We start from the raw sequence: 25,810 nt of genomic DNA on the forward strand, positions 1-25,810 counted from the left end.
ATGTTTGTAAGGTACCATATGGATTTGGGAAATTGAACTCAGGTCCTCTTAGAGAAGCAGCCAGTTCCCGTAACTTCTGAGCCATTCTCTAGCCCTGTTATGAAATTTTTTTAAAGCCAAAAAAAAAAAAAAAAAAAAAAAAAAAACCTCAGTGGTGCAAAGAGTAATTATCCTGGTAATGTGTAGGAAGAGTGAATGCTCTTCACTATTTGAACTTCATGGTCATGTGCCCTGCACCATAGCACAAAGCTTGCGCTCATTAGGAAACTATTCTTGATTTAATGCTAGACTGCCATCGTGAGATTTTAAACAACTTTTTGAAAGGTGGGAGCCTGTATTATTTGCAGTGAACTTTGAAAAGTGTGTAATGGCATGTAAACTACCTGCAAAGCAATATACCTTGTGCCAGTGGAAAAGAATACAATGCCTAAGAAATAGCCCTCACACTAAATGTTTGCACGGAAACAGAATTATAATCAAAGAAAGTGGGCAGTCAAATGTACAGTAGAGGTGGAACTCCAGAAAGCAGAGGAAGACAGCTTCGTGGCTGAGAGCAGCATCTGTGGGAAAGCAAGCCTTTCACTGGATTCCAAAGAAGAAAGAAGACTTAACCAATGAGAACATGGAGGGAAGACAGATGAGCATGGGATTGGAAGCCTAGGACAGGGTCAAGGTCACAGGGTCAGGGGTGTATCTCGGGAGCCCCGGCAGAGAAAACGAGCTGGCAACTGCTAGAGAACAACCTAGAACATCCAGCCAATGAGACTATGAATAATCTAACACTAGCTGTGAGCTACCAAAGGGCTGTAGAGATGGAGCCACTCAATCACAGTCAGTTTTAGAAGATGGACACACACAGACGGGCACTTTGCCAACTTTCTAGGCTCTCAGCAGCACTGTGCCATTTCGCATACAGTGTGAGCTTGTTTCACACCGTGGCCGAATGCAGTGACATCGACGTTAGTAGTGTTCACTTCTCTTTTATTTTATCTGTCAATTCAGCTTGCCTTAAGCCAACTAACAACAAAAATCACTCACTCTAGAGAGCCATTAATATTCAGAAAGTCAAAACACATTATAAAACTAAGTTTGGTCTGATTTTACACACACACACACACACACACACACACACACACGCACACGCACACGCACACGCACACACACACACACCCCTCATCCTCAAAAACAGTGCTAGTAGAGAGCTCCCCTAGAACTGTCTGAAAGAGCCTTTGATTGGCACTTGGCCCATTCCTTGAGATTACAAATCCATGGAAGTTAAAATCAACATGTTAAGGACTCATGCTGAGATATTCCAGACAAATGACAAGCTCCAGCCCCACACAAGCATTTCATTAATTACCAAGTGAAGTTTTTATTAGAGTGCTGTCAGATCAATAGTGTCACACTTTATGACTTAAAATGAATATGTATTCTCTCTCTCTCTTAACACACACACTCACACACATACACTCTCACACACACAAGCACACATACTCACACACTCACAAACACACACACTCACACATAAACACATACATTCACACACACAACCACACACTCACACACACATAAACACACACACACACTCACACACACACACTCACACACATTCACACACATAAATACACATTCACACACACACACACACACAGCATTGAACATGTATATATCCTTTTCACATAAAAATGGCATCTCAAAAATTTAATTTCCTTTCAAACTATACTGACTATACTGATGTTCAAAAGAAATTTATTTTTCCACCTCTCCTCATCTAATCACACTGAGGGAAACAGAAAACACCCTGCTGACATTGAGCTACTTTAATATATTATTACTTGATATCAAATTAGAATTTTATTGTCCCTTCAGCAGGAATATAACGAAAAGATTTCATGTGGAAATGAAAAATGTATAAAAGATGAGGCAGAAACAAAATTAATTAACAGAAATACCCAAGTAAGGGACATTAAAATTGCATCTTAAGAAACCTCAATAGAGATCTGTTAAGATGTATAACTGAAATAAAATATGAATTTGACTTGTTAGCTCCATTTTAACCACATATTTGCAGAAAGGGAAAGTGTAGAACTAAGTTTAATATTCTAGCCCGCAAAAAGGAAACTTTATCTTACACTTTGTTTCATATCACCTGCACATTGCTATTCAACAATTGAAACAAAACATAAAATAATGAAAATGTATATGCGTGGATGTATATGCATGGTGTGTGTGTGTGTGTGTGTGTGTGTGTGTGTGTAAGGGGTGTACACACATGCACACCAGCGAGGCAAAAGGTGTGCATGTAAGGTGTCCTTCTCTATTCCTCCCCACCTTAGTCTCTTGAAACAGGATGTCTCACTGAGCCTGTGGCTCACAGTTTTAGTTAGACTGGCTTCCAGCAAGCCTCTCTCTCTGCCTATCTCTGCCCTCTCCCAGCATGCCTCTCTCTCTGCCTGTCTCTGCCCTCTCCCAGCATGCCTCTCTCTCTGCCTGTCTCTGCCCTCTCCCAGCATGNTGCCTGTCTCTGCCCTCTCCCAGCATGCCTCTCTCTCTGCCTGTCTCTGCCCTCTCCCAGCATGCCTCTCTCTCTGCCTGTCTCTGCCCTCTCCCTGCATGCCGAGGCTACAGACATGCCCAGCTTTTCTCAGTGATCTCAAGTTTGTGCAGCAAGCATTCTCAACCCTTCAGCTTTATTATTTTTTAATAAACGAATTGTAAGACAAAATATATTTAAAGTCACTAGAATTGTCCATGTCCCTTTTAATAATAAAGTTATTCAATAATATATGTTAGATTTTAATGGCGGTGAATATCTATGAGCATCTAAGAGGAGAAGTAGATTTTTCTCTTAAAATCCTCACCTTATATTGGGTTATCATAATAACAAAAGGAATCCCAGGATTCTAGGCTAATAAGCTGCCCTGTGGATCTTCTCTTCTTTAGCTCTGTGACCTTTCCTATGGAAACCCATAGGTGACAGCTCAGCGAGGTACAGTGCTCTGTTTAGAGGAAGTGAGGTGAGCACAGTAGTCAGATCATGAGAAGGAACTAGACATTCTTTCCTGCTCAAGTGAATTCGCTTTTGTGTCTCGGAGAAAACTCTGTGCGTCTAAACTGTATGGGAGTATACTTTGTAAAATTTGGATGTCCCTACGTGACCACAGATCCTGAGAACAGGCAGCAGAAATCTCACAAGGCTGAAATCTGTGCCTTTTACATATTGAAAGACAATTGAGACTAAGATAAAGGCACAAAAATGTTGCATCTCAAAGAGGCACCAAAGTCTCCAAAATGGAAAGAAAAAAAAAAAAATAAGTGTCCTACCTTTTTAAAAATTCCATGTACTCGGTATGCTTGATAAGTCCTGTCCTCATCATTATTGTTTGAAAACATTGTCGATCGATGGCCCAGAGTTTCACATTTACAAGAGCTGGAGAAAGAAAACAAAGCAAGGAGGGGGAAATTAATTAGAGAATTTCACTTGTGAACAACACCCTGTAAAAGAGATGAGTTATTCATGAGAGGTACGAAAGTGATTAACCTTTTACACATATTTAAAGCTAATAGCATTACGCTGTCCCATTTCATCAAAAAGCCAGCTATGCTCAGTGGAAAAATGTGGTCCCTGGTTTTCTGCTGTAATATTATTGTCTACCAAGAAGTTTTCTATTGCTTTTATGTCACTGTCCACCCATTTAAAGGCACACATTAAAGACAGTACAGGAAGGAAATAGTATCGGCCAAAAAGAAAAAGAGGCTCCCAAGAAACAATTCTCCCTGGTAACAATCAGATTATTAATGACTCACATTATAATTATATTTTAATTATCAAAAGTACAAATGAAAAATTAATTTCTACTTTGGGGGGATTCCATATAACAGAAATAATAATTATGCAGCAATCTCTACATAACGTTTGTTTAACAAATTATAACTTGTGCACAAACTATGTAAAACTTTTATTAGGTATGTTGGTTGAATTTTAATCTCTACTCTTACATCCATTATCTTTGCCAATGTATAATTAAATGTTGAAACTGAATACAGCAGAATCATTAAGTACATGATTAATAGACAAATTTAAGAACAAAATGGCAGGGCTTATTAAATGCAATACTGCAAATTATCAAGGTAAACTAATGTTTTAAAAAATGAGCATATTGGGGGCTGGAGAGCTCAACAGTGAAGAACCCTGACTGCTCTTCCAAGGGACCCAGGTTTGAGCCTCAGCACCTATATGGCCACTCACTAGCATCTGGAATTCCAGTTCTAGAACATCTGTCCTCCCCTGAGGGTCTCCACAGGCAAAAGGCATGAGTATTGTGCACAGACATACACATACTCAACACATCTGTGCACATAAAATTTAAAAAAGTGATAAGAGATAAGCATGTTAAAGTCTTGGTAGGTCAAACTGTGTGGTAAGTATATGAAATGTTTGTTACCTTAATAGAAACTATGTTAATACTTATGTTGATGCAATGTGTTAAAAAAAATAGAAAACAGAAAAACAACTTCTACATTCTAAGAGACTGGGACTCATAATCAGAGTTAATAATACACCTTGAGAGCGTGTGTACTCAGTCTGTTTAACCTACTTTGTTTTGTTCTGTTTTGGTTTGTTTTGTTTTCCAAGACAGGGTTTCTCTGTATAACCCTGGCTGTCCTTGAACTCACTCTGTAGACTAGGCTGGTCTTGAATTCAGAAATCCACCTGTCTCTGCCCCCTAAGTGCTGGGATTAAAGGCTTGGGCCACCACTGCCTACTTTAAGAGAACAACTTTTACAACCTAAGTTCTTGGAGAGCTGTAGTACTCTTCCCAGGCCCTGGGCCATGAGGAATGCTTGTGTATCATTTGCTGAAAACAGCAAAGACAGAGGTTAAATGCCACCTTTTAAGATGAGAAGCCACAATAAATGTTGAATGCAACAACATTTGAATATCAATTGTTTTTTATCTGGTCAGTTGAGAGTAGTTAGAGCCAGTGACTTATCTGCTGTAAAATAACTCTTTTAAAGGTTTCTGTCCCCCTTTTTCTAATTGTGATGGCTTCTGTGCTGCTCAATAAATTCAGAGTGAAGTCCTTTGCTGGGTCAGAAACACAATGGCAGAAGACACAGACATAAACAGACACACATACAAAACAAACTCACAGACAACCTTCAGACAGATACTGAATGATTCAAACTCACACAATAGACAGATGGTGGAAGGAGGACACAGGGACCATGATGTTAGATAATCTGAACTTGTTCTTGGTTAAATGATTTTTGGGGGGGAGTGGGGGGTGCTTTTTATTTCTTTCCTTAGTGCAACACTGGTCTATTATTGGAGTTAATCACATTCAAGGTCAGATCATACCTGAAACTATAAAAGAGGCAACAGCAGATGGTACTGAGTGGAACTGCTGGATAGGCCACAATACACTTAGTTCAAGTGAACATAGTTAAATGGAGAGAGCCAAGTAGGGGTTAGGAGGGGGAGGAAATGTCACCCACATGGTTAGAATGCAGATGTGCTTTGAAACGATGGGACAGAAGCAACATGAATAAGAGAGTAAGAATAAATGGAATATTATACCCATTTCTGGAATGCTGCCTAACTTCCTTTGCAAATTTCTTTGAGGATAAGAAACTGGAACACGGTTTCTCCCTTGATTAGTTTGTCAGAGGTGAAAAAAAAGAAGACCCAACACATTCAGTAAAGCAGGGGAAAAAAAATGATAGCAGAAAGAAGTCATATATGCACGGCTCCTTTCCAAATACCATTTGAAAACGACACTTCATCAAACAGTCACCACAGGTATTCTCCAGCCACTGTCGTCTACCTTTTCTGGTGACTCCAGGCTCATCTCCAGAACAGCTGTTTACTTCACAAAGATCATCAGATGCAATGATATGAAAACAAAGAGGCACAACACCAGAAAAGAGGACCCAAGAATAGACCTACAAGCAAGAGCTTGGGAAATGATAAAGCTTTGGTCTGAAGACATGTGGATGAAGTATATGCAGAGGAAAGAACTTGAACCAAAGTCAAGACCAGAACCATACAGCAACTGGCTGAGATTTCTGTCCATTTGGGACACAGTGTGAGAGAGAGCTGATACAGGAATTTGGAACTCAAGTTTATGAAGTAAGAATTCATTTGATAAACAATGAAACACTGTCAGAGATCTTTAAAATACAAAATAAAACAAAGCAAATAACCAAAATTTAAAAGAACAGACCTTGGGCATACAAACACATTATTAAATGTTTATATATAATAAAAATAGAGAAGTCTAAACTCATCCTTTTAGCAGTTATTGGGTATGATATATTACATACACCCATTGCCAAAGGAAAAATTAGGTTGCACCAATCAATGTTACTAATATTTTATGTTTAACATTTTTAATTTTATTACATAAATGTGTTGGTGTATATGCTTATATGTGTGGGTTGTGCATGCCAAGGTATGTGTGGGGTTCAAAGAATGAGTTCTTTCCTTCCACCATGTTGGTCTCAGAGATTGAACTTGACTCCTCAGGCTGGGTATAAGATACCCCTACACATTCAACCATCCTGCTGGCTCCAACATTTTTTTAAAGGATTAGCAACTGACACACATACACAGTTTTCAAACACACACTAGCTGATGACTAGAAAAAGAACACCTGAGTGAAGCTCAGAGTGTATACATCTTTAAGTCATAGCTCTACAAGAAGAAAAGATGCAAAAATTCTACCCCCTGAGCAGCTGAACATGAGATTTCCTTTATAGGGTTTTAGAGTGGCAGTCATAGTGTTAAGCAGGGAAAATTAATCTAGGAGGGAAACATATTAGATTAAGTTATCCTTGAGTCAAATGGTCTATAGACCAGCAGTGGTGCCAATAAATGGCAGTTCAAGTAGAATCTGTAGGGCATAGTAGGACTATGACGGAAGCATTGGTAAGGAAAATCATTTTGGCAATTCACTGTGTGCAAAGGCTTAAACAAAGGGCGATAGGTATCTTGTGATGCCACAAGCAACTCAGGAATCAAGAAAGGAAGTCACACTGGGTGTGGCAGCAGTAAGAGTAAGAGCAAAAACTTGGCAGTTTGGGCATTGTGGAGTGTGTGTGTGTTTACCTTTGTGTGTCATCTCTATGTGTAGCTCTCTGTACCTCTGTGTAGCCATGTGTGCCTGTGTATAGGTATAGGTGTGTATCTGTATATGTGCTTCTGTGCTCATGGCTTATGTGACTATCATGTATCTCTTTGTAGTGGCTATTCCTGGTTGTCAACTTGACTATATTTGAAATGAACTACAAACCAGAATTGGAAGGCTCACCAGTGAACCTAATCTGGAGACTGGGAGATAGAAGTTTCTGATCTGGATCTTGGTATGGAGATCTTGAGACACAGTGGTGTTTGAATCCAGAAGATTAAGACAGGGAGATCTCCGAGTCCAAGGTCATCTGGGATTAAAGGTGTNGTGGCACACACCTTTAATCTGGGCTACACCTTCTGCTGGGGACCATATAAGCACATTGGAAGAAGGGAGTCTGGCTCTCGCTCTTTTGCCTTCTTGCGGTGTGGGACTCAGCAACTGCTAGATCCTTGGACTTCCATTCACAGCTACTACTGAACCACTGTTGGGATTTGGACTGCAGTGCAGACTGTAAGTCATCAATAAATTCCTTTACTATATAGAGACTATCTGTAAGTTCTGTGACTCTAGAGAACCCTGACTAATACACTCTTGTAGGTATATTTCCCTTTTTAATATTTATTTATTTATTTAATGCATATGAGTACACTGTCGCTGTCTTCAGATGCGCCAGAAGAGGGCATTAGATCCCATTACAGATGGTTGTGAGCCACCATGTGGTTGCTGGGAACTGAACTCAGGACCTTTGGAAGAGCAGTCAGTTCTCTTAACTGCTGAGCCATCTCTCCAGCCTTTGTATGTATGTTTCATCTTTCAAAAAAAAATGTGTATGTTCAACCAGAGGCAACTTCCTCCAGCCAGTAATAATGAGCGTTTCATTGATAAGCATTAGATATAGTTCTTGATAAGTTAAATTTAAATATATGAAGTTTACCCCCCCCAAAATCCCCATATGAGAATGTAAGCCTGCATATTTCATGTTATAGTTGTCTTTAAACTGAATTTATCATATCTCATCATTCATATTTTAAGATTTATTTACATATATGAGTACTCCATTCTCATGTACATCTGCAGGATAGAAGAGGTCATCAGATAAAAGAGAATATCAAATCTCATTATAGATGCTTGTGAGCCTACCATGTGATGCCTAGGAAATGAACTTTGGACCTCTGGAAGAGCAGCAAGTGCTCATAACCACTGAGCCATCTCTCCAGTTTGCCCATATGTATTTTTAATGACTTCTGAGAAGAGTTTTCAAAATTCAATGATTTGCTTACTTCAGCTATTAAAATGTCTCTAAGTGAAACTTCATTTCATATAATATTGCTTCATAATAATGAACATGGGTTGATGAGACAGAAAATTTATCCATGACCTTGAGCAACATGCCAAAGCTTTCTTGCACGTTAAGTTACTGCATTTCAGTAAAGTTGGCATTTTATAGGTAAGCAAGCATGACTAGTCATTAATGCATGGCCTGGCTTGTCATTAAAAATGTAGTTATTTTAGAGTTGTGATTAACATCTTGCTTAAGATGCCTGCAGGGGTGTAAATCTGTTGCTCCCTTAAAGAGACCATTAAAAAAATCTATCATTTATCTTTGATTTTAAGTGTTTTTTTAATCTCTACAGGGAATCATCTCTTTGTGAATGGAATACCTGAGATTCTCATGATGACAACTACAGTTGAACTGTAATAATACACTCTAGTACCATTGCCTTTGGTTGCCTGCCACAAACAGAAGACTCTACTACTGAAAATAACACATTTAGGATGTAGGACTTAGAGAAATAAGGCTAGAAATTACCGGCAAGCCTTTCCCTAGACTAGCTCTTATATTACTGGAAAGAGACATGCAAGTTGCTAAGGGAGGAAAAACAACCAATTGTCCAATTCAGCAGCAATACCTACAAACAACATAACTAAATAGCAAGATATGCTCAAAGGCACTGTAGTCGCACTTCCATCCTGGGGGAAGTGAGCAACAGTCTAATTGGATTTAAGGCCTGGCCAATAGGAGGAAACCCATGCTTAGTACCATAAATCTGGTTCACTACCAGTGGCTGGTGAAGCCACAGACCCTGAAAGAGGAAGTATTACTACTATTTCCCTGAATCACAGTCATGGTTTGGATGAGAGTGTCCCCCATAGGTTCATGTATTTGCATGGTTAGTCCCCTGATGGTGAACTATTTGAGAAGGATTAGAAGAATTGGAAGTGTGGCCTTGTTGGAGGACCACCGGGGATAGACTTTTGGATTTTAAAAGCCCACCCAGGACTAGTAGCTCTCTGTTGCTAGTCTCTCTCTCTCTCTCTCTCTCTCTCTCTCTCTCTCTCTCTCTCTGACTATATCTTATGAGTCTCAACTGATGCTCCAGCAACATGTCTGTCTGCTTCCCACCATAATTATAATGGACTAACTCTGAAACTGGAAGCAAGCCCACAATTAATAATAACAATTTCTAGCTGCATTCCAAATACTTATACCCACAGATAAGTACAGATCTCACTCCCCATCCAAGAAGCTTCTTTGTGCACCACCCAAGTGATCAAAAATCCATAACTGGTCACAATACAGAGACTGACTGACTGCAGGTGATATGTGTATGATGTAACACCTATTCCTTAGACTTTGGAAACATCACATAAAAGGAGAGTGGAAAGATGTTAAGAGCCAGACTACAGGATAGTGGCTGAAAGATTTTTGTTCTCTATATGACACAGGGAATCTACACCAGGAAATGTCAACAGTATAGTCACTTAAACAAGACCTGAAAATGGCAATAGGAACTAATATGTCAACATGGCTAGGGGAATTCTCCCCCGGCTCCACCAGTAAAGAGTTGCATGAAGTTAATAATTGCTGAGAGGCAGTTTTTTCCAGGGACAAGGCCCCTGATAGGTTAGCCAATCCTTAGAGGTCAACCTTAACTGCATATGAGTCACACGAAATGAACTCAGCAAGTTATATTCACAAATTTGGTAAGTGTGTGTGTGTGTGTGTGTGTGTGTGTGTGTGTGTGTGTGTAATAGAGGTCATGAATTTGAGAATCGGTCTGAGGATACATGGGAAGAGTTGAAAGAGGTAAGAATGATGTAAATACAATACTCATACATAAAATCTCTGAAATAAAATTTAAAAGACATGTAAAGTCTGAATGTTCTCACATTAAGGCGCATTCCACTCAGGGGGAATACATAAAGTCCCGTCAGGCTGATATTCATGCAAGTAGAATGTCCATGCCTTCAACATAGGAAACAACTGGCTGTCACTTAGACAAAACAAAGATTTCAGAGGAGGTAGCCATAAAATTGTGCTAGACCAAAATTGCAAATCTGGATTTAGCTTAACTTTTGGTGAGGAATTCGTCTGCTGTCCAATTCAAACTCTGAAAGAATACAGAGACAGCATCTATGAGTCCAAAGTACTACCAGACTCATATATTTATTCAGCCTGTATATATATATATATATCAGACTCCAATGGTAGATATGACAGTAAAAAGAACAAAAAATAAAGGGAAATAAAAAAAAAATTCACAGTCCCATCCACAAGAAACTTGGAATTTACTACGAAGGCTCACAAACTACTATCCGCACAGAGCCTAGCCAGTGGTCTGGTTTTTTGTACTCTACTAGCAAAGACAGATTTTTGCATTTTTACATAGCTGAAAATTTTAAAATAGAAGCATATTTTATGACACATGAAAATTATCTGAAATAAATTTCAACGTCCATAAAATTCTTCTTGGTACCCAGCCATGTCTGTTCATTTACATATTGTCTCTCGAATTAACTGTGACAGAGACCATATGGATCCCAAAGCCTAAACTATTTCCCAACACAGGCCCTTTTCAGAAAACACCTGCTGATTCCTGGTCCAATAGATAAGAAAAACCAAGAGCGAAGGTAATTTTGTAGGGCTACAAATGCTCAGGAAAAGCACCACATTCTACCCAAGGGTGGGATGGGGCGTTGAGAAGGGCTGGCTGAAGAGAAATTGACTGAAGGGATGCTCAATGCCATGGTTCTCCATCTAGTGTTATGTGTACGCCCATCTTCATCACTTGAAGCCCCAAGTACCAAAGAAAGATGGGAGTAGGAGAAGGGACCTTTATATGTTGATTATGTTTAGATGAGATCAGAAAGAGGATGCTCCAGAGATGGGGTTAATGACCTAATCAGAGGAATGCAGGAAGACGGGCCTCTGTCTGCACACTTGGACCAAGTGTTTGTGTGAGGAAAGGATCATCACCAACAAATGTCTTGCTCTAGGAGTTCACATCCAGAACTATAAGACATGTGTGCTTGCACTGTAAGCCAGCCTATAGTACTTGTTCCAACCGCCTGAATGAGGATGACTGCCAGTATCGACAAACCGCCAAGATGCCCACGGAACTCAAGGAATTCTTTTTTTTTATTTTTTTGCAGGCTGGGAGTGATTAAACCTAGGGTCTCACAAATTAGGCATGTACTCTACTGCCGCACATGCCTAATATCCCCAACAGAATTCAAAGGATTCTTATGTGTGAGAAAGGAAAGTAACACTTTTATTTTTACTACCCTGTAGTTGAGATGTAGCATTTTTTCCACAATCTTCAAATGTGAGCAACGAACCTCACCAACAGAAACCATGGCTATTTTTATATCATGCTAACATTTGCTATAGAATTCTTAAATATAATTTTTTTACTCACAATGATTTTTAAATTATGTGAGTTATTAGGCCTGCATTTTTGTCTCATTTTTAGTTAGCTGATATGTCACAGTTCAGCATTATTTTTCACTAGCTTCAATGCAAATGGATTGATTTTTCTAGTGCTCTTTGGTTAACCCTTTTCAATACATTAGAGGAGTCTAGATGCTCCAACAGACCAACAATAGTTCCCTGGCATCCACAAGCTACACATGAGCTGGAGGTATAGCTCAGAGGTGAAGTCCCAGCTCAACTAGCACTGTAAAGCCATGGATTCAAGCTCTAGGACAGTGGTTCCATTTCTTTTTGGGGGAGGGGGTGTCAAAGAACCTTTCACAGGGGTTGCATATCAGATATCCTACACAGCAGATATTTTCATTCCAATTCACCAGAGTAGCAAAATTACAGTTATGGAAAAGCAATGAAAATAATCACCACAACATGAGGCACTGTAAGACAAACCTGCAGCATCAGGAAGGTTGAGAACCACTGCCCTAGAACCTTGGAGGGGAGGAGAGGCAAAAAAAAAAAAAAAAAAGAAAGAAAAGAAAAGAAAAAAAAAAGAAAAATGTAGGACTTCCTGCTCTACGCAAGTCTTTTATGAAAAACATACAATTGGTAGAAATGACTGGCCCTTTGCTAGTTTGCACTCATGAATATTTAAATATCAAAATATGAATAGTAACTTCCCAGGCTTTCCTAGCCCCCACCCCCAGGAGGAAACACACAACCCAGTAACTAAAGAAAGAATAAATGTGAGTTCTGCCTGAGCTGAGAAGGCCTTTCTCCAGAAGTAAGAACTCAACAGAAATGCTACAAAATTTTAATATCCCCCTTACAATCCAGAAAGAGGAGACCAGCCAAGATAGTCGGGGAGGGGAGTCACTTGGAGGAGTCACAAGTGGTCCAGATAGGCTGAATGTTGGGTGAGGTAGGAGGCAGTTAGAGGAGTAACTGAGCTGATGGGAGAAATCCATAGAGTTAGAGCAATATGGCACTGTCTGACTGCCTGTGGACCTCGGTAGAGATGCACAAGTCAGAGACCGGGTATTTAAAGTATGCAATTTCTTTTAAAGAGAGTCTATTAAAATAGCATACTAATGAACTGAAGGACAAGACATAGGGGAAGATGGAGTAATGGCAGGAAGGAAAAGGAAAAGGAGAAGGGAGCAGGAGGGAGCGCAATTAGCAGCTCTATTAATTACCCTAATGAATAAAGTGTGATAGTAGCAATAAAGTTAGAGAGGTGAATAAAGATCACAGGAAGCTAAGTTAGAGGGGAAACTTGACTCTAACATCCTACTGTCTAGCCCAGCCATATGAATGGAATGGTACTACTAGAAAAAAACAAATATTGTGTTCATATTATTCAAAAGTGCATGTGATGCTGACAGGAGCCTGGCATAGCTGTCTCCTGACCAATACAGATGCAGATGCTCACAGCCAACCATTAGACTGAGCCCGGGGACCCCAATGGAAGAGTTAGGGGAAGGAAGAAAGGAGCTAAAGGGGACTGCAACCCCATAGGAAGAACAATACCAACTACCTGGACCCCCTCTCTCAGAGCTCCTAGAGACTAAACCAACCGGAGAGTATACATGGAGGGACTCATGGCTCCAGATACATATGTAGCAGAAGACTGACTTATCTGACATCAATGGGAGGGGAGGCCCTTGGTTCTGTGAAGGCTTGATGCCCCACTGTAGAGGAATGCTAGAGTTGGGAGGTGGGAGTGGGTGGGTGGGTGGAGGAGCACCCTCAAAAGGGAGGGGGGATGGGATGGAGGGTTTGCTGAGGGGAGACCCAAAGGGGAGACAACATTTGAAATGTAAATAAACAAAATAGCCAATAAAAAAAGTGCAAGTGAGGATATATTTGCAAATAACTACTTTATATTTCAGGGCAAAAATCATGTACAATTTAAACCCATATGTGACTTTTAATAACCAAAACGTGCTTTAAATTCTTTTACTTCTACATTATAAATGTAAAATATATCCTCAGAGCTTTCAGATAGATTTCTCTAAAGGTTTTTAAAATTATTCTTGCTATAATAACATGTCAATTATCTTAACGCTATTGGTAATTTTTGCATCCAACTGATATTTGCACCTGATAAATAAATGCATCCAGTTGCTGTGATCTCTAGGACAAATATTTCAATAGAAAAAATATTTCAGACATCCTAAAGAGGCTGCAATGAAGTCTCAGAAAAAATATCAAGTATCTGTCAAAGTAAATGTTATGTTTGAGGACAAGTTTTCCCTTTCTGTAAGTCAAGAAGGCATACAGATAGCCCCAAAGGAAGAAAAAAGTACTCAACAGCAATATTACAAATGAGAATTAAACCAAGAGATAGCAGTTAATAGCCATTGTGGTGGCTATCATTAATAAAAGATGGAAAACACCTATTACTACAGATGTGAAGAAATCAGAACCCTATGTATTGGCAACAAGTTAAAAGGTACACCCCCAAATCAATGCCAACAGGACCATAAGCGAGTGTGTGCATGGCACTACCCAATGTAGCATTAACTGCAGTAGTGGAAGGGTTTAAATGATCCAAATGTTCTTCGGAGAACAAACTAATAAATAAAATAGGAATAAACACATGATCAAATGTTACTCATTCTTAAAAATTCAGATGCACAATATAATTCAGGTTAACTTTAAGAACACGCACAATGAAACAGACCACACACCAATGGACAAACAAATCTCTGATTCCAGCGGATAGGTGATGCACACAACCAAACTCAAAGACACACAAATTTAAAAGGTGGCTACTAGGGACTGGGAGTAAGGAAAATAGCAAGTCGCTGTTTTATTTGTTCTGCGTTTGAGTCTAAGATGATGAAGACTGCTGCAGCTAGATGAAGCTGGCCTTGTGAGTTTTCTTAAATGTCATGGAAGTAGACTCTGAATTGTCATCTCATTTAGGAAGATGAACGCCAGCCAATTCAGAAATGCCCTCATCAGGATGGCAAGGGAGAAGCATTTTCTTCATTACTGATTGATGGGGGAGGGTGCAGCATACTGGGGCAGTGCCACTCCTGGGCAGGTGGTCCTGGATGAGAGAAAGAAGCCTAAGCAAGCCACAAGGCAACAGTGTTCCTCCATGGCCTCTGCTTTAGTCACTGCAGGTTTCAGGTTTCTGCCTTGAGTTCCCTCCCTTTCTTTCATGGTGGACTATTAGCCATAAAATAATAATTTTATATATGACATGATAATTTCTCTCAAAATTGCTTTTAGTCCTGTTATTTATCACAGACTACAAAAAGCAAAAGAGAACATAAAATAAGCCCATTTTTGGCAAATCATCTCAGGAGATGGGACCCACATACACCATTTGTTGACTGTAACAATTACAAGGGGAGAATCCTTAGGTGTACTCCTACTTTGCCTTCAACTTTGAAGAACTCCTGCCATAAGATGCTGAGGAATTCTAGAAGCTTCCTGCTGTTGCCCTTCACTTCTTCATGCTTAAATCATCTGCAAATACTCAAATACTTAGTGTGACAGAATCAGGGGCTTGGAAAAGACCTCGAGGGTCTCTGTGGAACTCACAACTGCTTCTCAACATTGCAAGACATATGTTTTCCTCAAGCAAAATTTCAACTGCCAAATGTCCTAAGACAAATGCTTCATAATTAGGAAGGGCCATTTGCGGGAGACCATGCAGCTGTGCACACCAATCCCTACTGTACAAATTGCTTCCCTGCTAATTTGAAGGATATGCTTTAAACTTTCTTCCTAGGAAAGTTATATTCTTAATGACTAAATGGTTCAATACGTTGATGATAATTTGTTTGTCATACGGAGAGGGGAGGTTATAAAACTGGATACTGTAGATGAGAATCATCACTATTACAAACTTAATACAAGAAAATTCACAATGAATACTGCTACAATATTCTCTGTTTGAAAGTATAAAGTATATTGTATTGACAAGTAATAAAGCAAGGAGAAGCAATACAGCTATTTCCATGCACCTCTGCCCAGGACTTCCTACATTTCTTAATAACAATAACTGCCCAGATCACCCAAGGAAGGCCAAGCAGTAACTTTTGAAAATTGTTGGAAAACAATTAACAAAATCATTTTTAGTTGAACTTTACATTTTAAAGTTAAGGATATTGGGAAGATCAAATGAATAATGATATATTTTAAAAGATTTTATGACGACATGACAATAATCATTGTGTGAGATATCTTTACGAAAACATCTACTAGATGCATTCCATGATCTAGATGGCTGTTTAATACTTAATATTTGCTGCAGTGCAATGAAAGTCCTCTACTCTGCATTAATATGAAAACTGAGTCTCATGAAGGCTAACTTACTGCTCAGACCACATATACAATAATTAAGACTCAGTTTTACTATAACACCAAATTCTAGTTCTTTTCATAAATATGTGCTTCTTAAACTTCATTATAATTCAGCTTCCTTCAGTCTCCTTATCTGTTTCCTATTATTGACCTACTGACCATCATTAAGTGTTTAAAAACCTCAAAAGAATCAAAAGGGAATAAAATTTTGATGAAGTCTTTGAGGTAGGATTTCCTTAACTCACATAAGCACAAGTAACCTGCCCACTTTATACATGGTTTCAGTGTAATCAGAGGCTTCAGTGGTGTATATGGCCTCTTAACAACAATCTCTGGGTCTCTGAAATGCACTTCCTGCTGAGCAGAGACCCCAGGAACTGCCCTCTGTGTTGAATGGGGCCTTTTGCATGTGTTCATAAAGCTTCACTCCACTGATTCATTCTTCATGCAAAATAACTCACATCAGGGTCAAAGAAGTCATCTTTAGGATGATATCCTCCAGATCCATCCATTTGTCTAAGAATTTCATAAATTCTTTGTTTTTAATAGCTGAGTCGTACTCCATTGTGTAAATGTACCACATTTTCTGTATCCATTCCTCTGTTGAGGGACATCTGGGTTCTTTCCAGCTCCTGGATATTATAAATAAGGCTGCTATGAACATAATGGAGCATGTGTCCTTATTACAAGTTGGAGCATCTTCTGGGTATATACCCAGGAATGGTATTAGTGGGTCCTCAGTTAGTATTATGTCCAATTTCCTGAGGAACTGCCAAACTGATTTCCAGAGTGGTTGTACCAACTTGCAATCCCACCAGCAATGAAGGAGTGTTCCTCTTTCTTCACATCCTCGACAGTGTCTGCTGTCACCTGAGTTTTAGATCTTACCTATTCCAGACTGGTATAAGGTGGAATCTCAGGGTTGTTTTGATTTACATTTCCCTGATAACTTAGAATGTTGAACATTTCTTTAGGTGCTTCTCAGCCATTCGGTATTCCTCAGTTGAGAATTCTTCATTTAGCTCTATACCTCATTTTTAATAGGGTTATTTAAGTGAGGTAACCCAATCACAAAAGAACATACATGATATGTATTCACTGATAAGTGAATATTAGCCCAGAAGCTCAGAAAATTCAAGATACAATTTGCAAAACACATGAAACTCAAGAAGAAGGAAGACCAAAGTATGGAAACTTTGATTCCTCTTAGAAGGGGGAACAAAATACCCATGGAAGGAGTTACAGAGACAAAGTGTGGAGCAGAGATTGAAGGAATAACCATTCAGAGACTGCCTCACCTGGGGATCCATCCCATATACAACCACCAAAACCAGACACTATTGTGGATGCCAACAAGTGCTAGCTGACAGGAGCCTGATAAAGCTGTTTCCTGAAAGGCTCTGGCCGTACCTGACTAATACAGAAGTAGATGCTCAGAGCTATCCATTGGACAAAGCATAGGGTCCCCAATGAAGGAGCTAGAGAAAGGACCGAAGGTGCTGAAGGGGTTTGCAGCCCCATAGAAGGAACAACAATATGAACTAACTAGTACCCCCAGAGCTCCCTCGGACTAAACCACCAATCAAAGAAAACACATGATGGGACTCATGGCTCTAGCTGAATATGTAGCAGAGAATGGCCTAGTCGCTCACCAATGGGAGGAAAGGCGCTTGATCCTGTAAAGGTTCTATGCCCCATTATAGGGGAATGCCAGGGCCAGGAAACAGGAATGGGTGGGTTGGGGAATAGGGGATTTTTCAGAGGGAAAACTAGGAAAGGGGATAACATTTGAAATGTAAATAAAGAAAATATCTAATAAAAAAAAGAAAAGAAAAGGAAGAAGTCATCTTTAAAAGTCACAGCGAAGCAGTATCTTGATGAGGGCAGCTACTGAGGGCAACTAGAGTGGACATCCATGGACGCTGAAGTCCGTTGGTCATTTCAGCTTACACAGAATTCTATCTAGGCCTCATTTCTTTTTGGCTAAAGTCCAGAAACATCAAAACATAGATTCTGAAGACTAATAAGTTCTGGGAATGAGAAATAGGATGCAGGGAATTCCCTAGGCATCCTACTCTTTCTTCTCACAGGTCCTGTTCACCGCAATGCACCTCTATATGGTAAACCAAAATTAAATTACCAGGAATACTGGGCCAATACAATACACTTCCATTAAATATGAGTGTGTGTGTGTGTGTGTGTGTGTGTGTGTGTGTGTGTGTGTATACATATCCTGTCATTTGAGGCTTTACATTACCCAGAAGCAATGTAGGATGTGGAAATAAGAAAAAAAAAATGATAGCATGGGCTACTGAAGACCTTCTGACAGAGGTCCCACCCCAGTAGCCACTGGACTCCCTCCTCCCTCCTCCCTCCTTCCTCCTCCCACAGGACAGCCAACGCCATGTTCCTGTTACTTGCTGCAGTGATCAGTCACTGGCCATTGCCATGTGTGCTGCACAGGTACCATCATGTCCTTCCTGATGAACACTCTGAGGAAGTCATCCAGCTGTTTTCTCAGTCCCAGGCTTTTCAGTTGTTTTTTGGCTTTGGGTTGACTGTTGAAACTTACTTACTCTATAAATACCATTTATCATTTGTATCATGAAAAAGGAAGAAAATAGTGAATAAATAAATCTTAGAACAACTGTGACAACTCCGGCATGTGGCAAAGGTCAGGTGCATTAGGCAAACGAGCAAGAAAGGAAGTGGAAGTAATTCCTAGAAAATACATAAATTTTAGGGAACAGCAGTAAAAAATAAATAAATAAATAAATAAAAGGATTTAATAATAGCTACGTGAATATCTATGTGAATACAAATTCGATTGTAAAAATGTGAAATATAAGTATTATGTTAATATTAGGATATTAGAGATCATATAATCACATTGTGAAGTGCTTATGAGACAGAGATGGTAAAAAGTCACTTTACTTTTAAGGAAATAAAGCATCCTACCTCTCAAAACTCACAAACTCACTTGGTTGCTCTGTACTTCACCTTGGACTGGAATGCTAAGCATATTCATTGCATTTCAAGATAGAGCTAGCCAGGGTTAGAGAGACCCTAACTCAAAAGCTAAATCAACAAACAAAACACTAAATGAGGTTACAGACTTTGTTCTCTGTTGTAGTGTTAATGCTGCGAGCTCATTTTCTTAACCTTTCCTCTCCATTTGCATACTCGGCTCTTTCATCCTTCCATTCTAAGCGTACAGTCTTAATTCCTCCATGTCAAGTTAAATTTGAAACAATCATAAGACAATGTCTCATGAATTAAGAGTCTTTTTCTCCCGTGATTTATCAAAGATGGAACTGAGACCCATTATAAAAGTTGATAGGGTTGGCAATTAAGACTCAATTTAATGAGGGGGAGGAAGGATTGTAGGAGCTAGAGGGGTCGAGGACACTGGGAGAACACAGCCCACAGAATCAACTAATCAGGCTTATAGAGGTTCACAGAGACTTAACCGATCAAGGAACCTGCATGGGTCTATGCTAGGTCCTCTACATACAAATGGCGGTTGTGTGGCTTGCTGTTCTTGTCGGACTCCCAACAGTGGGACTGGGAGCCCTCTCTGACCTTTCCCTGCTTTGGGGACTCCTTTCTTCCTACTGGGTTTCCTCCTTTAGCCTTGATATGAGGCTTTACCTGGTCTTATTGCGTGCTTTGCTATGCTTTGTTGGGACAGATCCTGGGATGCCTGCGCTTTTCCAAGGGAAATGGAGGATTAGCGGATCTGGGGGCAGGAGGAGGTAGTGGTGGTGGGAGGTGGCAGAGTGGGACTGGGAAGAATGGAGGGACTACAGAGAAGACGCTGTAGTCTGAATATAAGGTATGAAAGAAACAAAACAAAACAAAAGACTCAGGTGTCCATGGTCCTAGTTGCCTTTGAGGGCCTTGACTTGGTTCGTGTTCCTACTGCTGCTGGTGGCCATGTTCAGGGTCTGTGCTATTACTGGAAACCCATTGGAAGCCCATGATCTTAGCTCCTGGTGACTGTACAGAGCAGCGAAGCTACTTTAGCAGTGGTATCATCAATGACTGCAAACACACAGTTGAGGAAAAGCTTCTGTGAAAACCCTACTCCCACCCCCCCCCAAAATAACAGCCGAGACAGGGAGCCATGGAAAAGAACTCTTAATAAATGCTATCAGGTGCTGAAGTCAGCTCTCCACAAATGGTGGATTCAGTCAGGGGTATAGGAGAGGAAGAACTCAGTTCTATTGAAGGGGCAGGACAAAGGGAGTTTGATCACACTCCAGTGAGTATATAGACAACACGAATGGTGTGTGTGTGTGTGTGTGTGTGTGTGTGTGTGTGTGTTATTTTGCTGATGGGGGGTTGCTAACAAGAACATAGAGAGGACATGGAAGGACTAGGAAGTGAGTGTGATTGGGGTTCTTGACATGAAAGTCCCCAAAAGTTTCCACATAAAAATATGCTGAAGAGAGGGAGACTCAGTAGACTCAGTATAAAGACAGAGCCAGAATATAGCAATGGCTGAATCTTGGGCTAAGAAATTTCAGAGATGCAAAGTGTTTGTGTTGGCAATTTTACCAATGGTGAAGAAGATGAATCACACGGGGAACTGACTTGGATCAACTTAAAGGAGTGACTAGACCATAAGAGTTTATGTGAAGCAAAGGGGCAAGGAAGTACAGGATGAACTGTAGGCCTGGTGGGGATACACAATGGTAACTATATATAATGATAACTAGTCTTGGCAAAATCCCTCTTAGGGAAGCATTTGCCAAAAAGTCACATTTAGACACAGACTCTACATTAGAAGCCAAGATGTCTAGTTCTTCGCCATCTTCCAGATGCCACCAGAAAGGGTTTAGTTGTCCAAGATCTGTCCTGGGCATGCTAACATTATGTAGAGACCAGTGTAAAGGTTTTATCATTTCTCAGTGCAAACAGAGTCAGAACTTATTTCCAAGAGGTACCTTCAACAAGGAGACTTTCCTCTACTGAAGAAAGCAAAAAAAGGAAAACTGTCAGAACCTGACAGTGCATGGTCAGCCCCAGAGGCTCCCACTGGTACATCTCTGCTGCTATAATGGCCAAGGTTGGTTAGAAATCCATTAGACCAGTGATTCTCAACCTCTGGGTCTTGACCCCTTTGGGTAAAACAACCTTTTCACATGGGTTGTATAGCTGATATTTACATTGCAACTCATAACAGTAGCAAAATTATAGTTATGAAATAGCAATAAAAATGTTATGGTTGAGGGGCTCACCACATCATGAGGAGGAACAGTATTAAAGGGTTGCAGCATTAGGAAGGTTGAAAATCACTACATTAGACAGGCAGGGAGATCAAGAATAAAGACTGTCAAGAAAGCAGAAGAGGGCAAGCAGGCAGCATCAGCCCCTGCTGCAAAGGCTCTCATAAGAGTGAGCAAAACCATGAAGGTTTCCACTCCTGGTAGAAACCCTGAGCTGACACTTAAGATGCTGCCCTGGCCTTGAACTCTCTGCACAGAGGAGGATGATAGTGAGTACTGGCTTCTCCCTTGATAGTGAGTACTTGCATTTATCCCCTGAGTGATGAGAAGGCAGGTGTGTATCACTGATGTACATCGTATGTACATCATATGGGACCTTGTACATACCAGGCTAGCACTCTGCCAACCGAAATACATTTCCAGACCAGAGATTGAAATAAAGAGTCATCTATAACAATAACAAAAACAAAAAGTAGAGAAGGAAGAGGAAGAAGCAAATGTGTAGAAAAGGAGTAATGCCATGTGAGACAGACAGCCATCTTCTGGCCGATGCAGTCAAAAGAAACAAAGGTAGGGGGCAGAATACTGTAATCAGAGGCAATAATCTTAAAGTGGGCACGTGTGGGCATTTTGCTTTAATCCTATGTATATGTTGGAAGATTTCCCTATTGGTCTCTTACAGAAAAAGAGAAATAAACTGATATGCCAAATGGAACTGTTCCTAACAATGACTTTGAAAATGGTGGATGACATGAGAATGTAGCTCAGTCATCAGTGTCCTATAATATAAAAATATAGCTGGCAAATTTAGCTAATCCATGGGGTAGTGTCATTGAATTCTAATGGGCCTCAGAAAGGACAGTTCAGAGTGTTTTGTAGACTTGCTTCACTGACTCTCTCTCTATATATATGCACTCTGGTAAAGGGCATCCAGGTCTATATAGGCTGTGAGGCTAACAGAGAAAATTAAGATAAAGAATGACTGAGTATATGTTATTAAGATACAAAGATCAAAGCATCGCCTTGTGGCAGTCCAGACTTTGAAGGAAAGAAATGTGACTTCATCTTTTATTTCTACCTTCTGATGTACAATAAAGAGCCAATAAATACTGGATAACTCATACATATTCGTGCCTAGTGTTCTAAGGGATAACTGCCTCTCTACTCTTCCTCTCAGGAGAGCCCTTAATATTACAAACAGCCCCATATTATTTAATTGACACTGAAGCCCAGGAAAGAAGTAGAATAAAAATAATTAAATAGGTAGTTTGTGATTCTTTAAGAGAGGACAACAGAGGCTGGGGAGCCACTGACTTTAATGAGATCCATGTTCAATGAGCTTTCAACACACAGAAGTGTCCATTTCACAGTGGCGAGGCTCCAAATGCGTCATATTAGAGCATAAATCAAAAGCTTCGGTGTCTGGCATGCTACTGGGATGGGCTGGCTGGCAACCCTTTGTGGTGACATGATTTCCTGCAGGTTGACACATTTCGAACAGTGTGCCTAATTCAAAAAACGTCAGCACAAGTTTGGTAAATGTCACTGCACATCTGTGCCTAAGAACAGATTTTTGTCTTGAATCTCATTAAGGAAATGGCCACTGTATCTGTTCGTCCCTTTGGTCAGTTGGTGAGGCCGTATTGCATTCCTAAATGTTACACCAAGATGTTGATAACATATGTTTTCATACTTACTGAAATTCAAGTAAACATGTTCAGAAAAGTCATACCCATAAATTTTCCTCACATGTTCAACTATGGTGACTTTAAATCAGAAATGTTATTAAAATTTATCCTTTCAGGGGAAGATGGCCCCTTTCTTGGTTATTCTTTATGTCATAATGCTTTTTGGGAATGGTGCATTAGTGCTAGAGGATATAATTTTGATATATACTTAATTAATGGTGTTTCTTGAAGAAAAAAATTAAGTACTAAGATTGCATATCCATCAGTTATGTACTGTACCCCACCTTTGCAGCTCACCATGCCATGAATGTGCCTCCATTTTTATTAAATATTTCTGCATCATGTCAGTCCATTGCCACTTGAAGGCTGCAATCAACACAATAATTTATGACACCTTTGATTGATCACATATATAGGAACTCCAGAGACCTTCCTGTCTGGTCCATCACGGAAAGGCTTAATAAAAGAAAGAGAGGCAGACCTACTTGACTCTTATTTCTAGGCATGAGAAGACTCAGAAATAGAAAAGGATCTAGTACCTCCCCTAGAAAGAGTCTGTCTCCCCCAGCTGCTGAGAGTCAGGTCCTAGAAAACCATAAAAGCACAGATCTTTTGTCTTCATACTCTCACCATAAATTCCATCTTAATAGAAAATATGAAATCAATTTTGACTTTCTGAGGAACTCTCACTCTGTGCTGGAACTCACTGGTGTTCCATGTCATCCAGATTGCCTCAGCCCTATAGCATTTTCCTCCATCAGCCTTCTAAGTGCTAGGATTATATGTGTGATCGACCACTCCCAGCTTAGAACTATTTTTAAATTAGCAGCAATATAATTGACACTAATGAAGCTTTTACAGTAATATCTAGCCTTGGAAAACTGCTTCTTATTTCATCAAGGAAGTTCAATACTGTAATCATGTTGTCAGAAGAATGCCTGGATAAAACATACGGGCTAGAAAGGTGACTTGCCAGATGTAGAAAGAGCAGACATCTCTCTGTAACTCTTACCAGTGATGGAGTGCAGTCACTATTCAGTCAGGTCACCCAAATACCTAGCAAAGTGACAATCATCTTAAGACTTAACATCATGTGTAAAATACGCTGGCATTGAGTTTGGGGGAAAAAAAAAAAAACAGAAAAAGGGGGTAGACACATATATTCTAGTTTCTCTGGAAATGACCCAAGGTTAAATCAGTCATTCCTCCTGACAGGCTGTTGTTGTCTTTAACTTTCAGAAGGATGAGCAACCTAGGCTCACACCTGAAGACAGAGGCATATCAACTGCAGCAGAAAAGCAGGCAGGAAAGCTACACGTGCTTCTGTGTTGAAGAATTAGGGGAAACATGTTCTGTGGCCAACCTTCAAGAAAGCTATTCATCTCCAGCTCAGATGCAATGGCAGAGGGGAAGGAAGAGCTGCAGGGCACAGTCCTGCATGCACAGCACGCGCTTCATCTTTATTAGAAAACACCTCAGAGCCTCTGTAGAGCAGTTATGGGACCGAACACTGTGGAGATGGGTCAGAGACCTGCCAAAGGAAAAACTCAGTCAGGGCAGAGGGAGAAAAAAAAATATTAGACGACCTCAAAAAGGATGGGGTTTGGTTGGTTGGTTTTGTTGTTATTGTTGTTGTTTTGGTTTTGAAGGGTACTAAAGGTGGCACCCAAATCAAATGAATCAACAGCAGAGATAAGAAAGGGTTAACTAAGGTGACAGAGAGGCAGGCAGCAGACTCAACTCTTTCCAAAGGCTTAGTTATTTTATGAGACTCTGACATGAGCCTATGCTTAGGATTGAACTTTGTTTTCCATAAAATTCAGATTCACATGGCACATTTCTTAATATAAATTTTAAACTGTCTCATTTATTTAAAAAGAAAAACAAACAAAGGTATTTTCTTTTCCTGAAAGCTCTATGATGAAGCATATTTAATAATATTGCACTATTATGTAAGTGCTTTATAGATAGAAATGTGTTTCCAAATAGTTTAGAAAAAAAAAAAAAAAACAAGTGTTCTACTTTGATTAAACTACCTTGTAATTTCTAAAGAACTAAAGAAGTGGTTTCCAAACTTGAAAAGGTCCAAGATCACCTGAAGGATTTTTTTTTTAAATATAGATTACAGGCTCCCATCCTCTAACGGGTCATGGTTCAGATGCCACAATTCATACGCCTCAGAAATTCTCAGGTGATGATGATGGGTACTGATTCAGAGACCATACTCAAGAACCACTCACCTGTGGAAAATTAAACAGTATATATGTTTTCATAGCCTGGGCTTCTAACTGGTCCTCAAGAACAAAGAGAACACCTCAGTTATATCCTTCCATTTGCCAACACATTCAAAAGCTGAAGAGAAATTACAAGGTAGTTTAATCAAAGTAGAACACTTGCTTTTTTTTTCTAAACTATTTGGAAACGTATTTCTATCTATAAAGCACTTTTTTCGGACCCTTCTGTAAGCATGTGTGTGAGCCATCTGGTAATCTTTTTACCATGCAGGTTCTGTTAGTCTGGAGTAGAGCTCCAGATGTGACCTTCCTATGTAACTCCAGGTGATGGGCATGTTGTTCATCTGAGGGTCATACTTTGGGAAGCAAAGTCTTACATTTGTATAGCTATAAGAGGTACAGGACAGGAGTCAAAGCAAACACTCCCATTGTGCTGCCTATTTACAAAGCCAAGCTTGGCTACTAGGTAGCTGTGTAACTTGATCCATGTCAC

The 25,810-nt window shown here is 39.9% G+C and overlaps 1 protein-coding gene across 3 annotated transcripts in view; it reads right to left on the minus strand.

Annotated features, from left to right (window-relative positions):
- Positions 1 to 25,810, minus strand: part of Prkg1 (protein kinase cGMP-dependent 1) — a 1,174,992-nt gene that overhangs the window by 402,098 nt on the left and 747,084 nt on the right. For all 3 annotated transcript variants that reach the window (XM_029531419.1, XM_021187092.2, XM_021187085.2), the window contains one exon: positions 3,325 to 3,430. In XM_029531419.1, coding sequence (XP_029387279.1) covers positions 3,325 to 3,430 — 106 coding nt within the window. The remainder of the gene's footprint in view (positions 1 to 3,324; positions 3,431 to 25,810) is intronic.

This window comes from Mus pahari, chromosome 1 (assembly GCF_900095145.1).
Source record: "Mus pahari chromosome 1, PAHARI_EIJ_v1.1, whole genome shotgun sequence".
NCBI classification, from domain to species: Eukaryota; Metazoa; Chordata; class Mammalia; order Rodentia; family Muridae; genus Mus; species Mus pahari.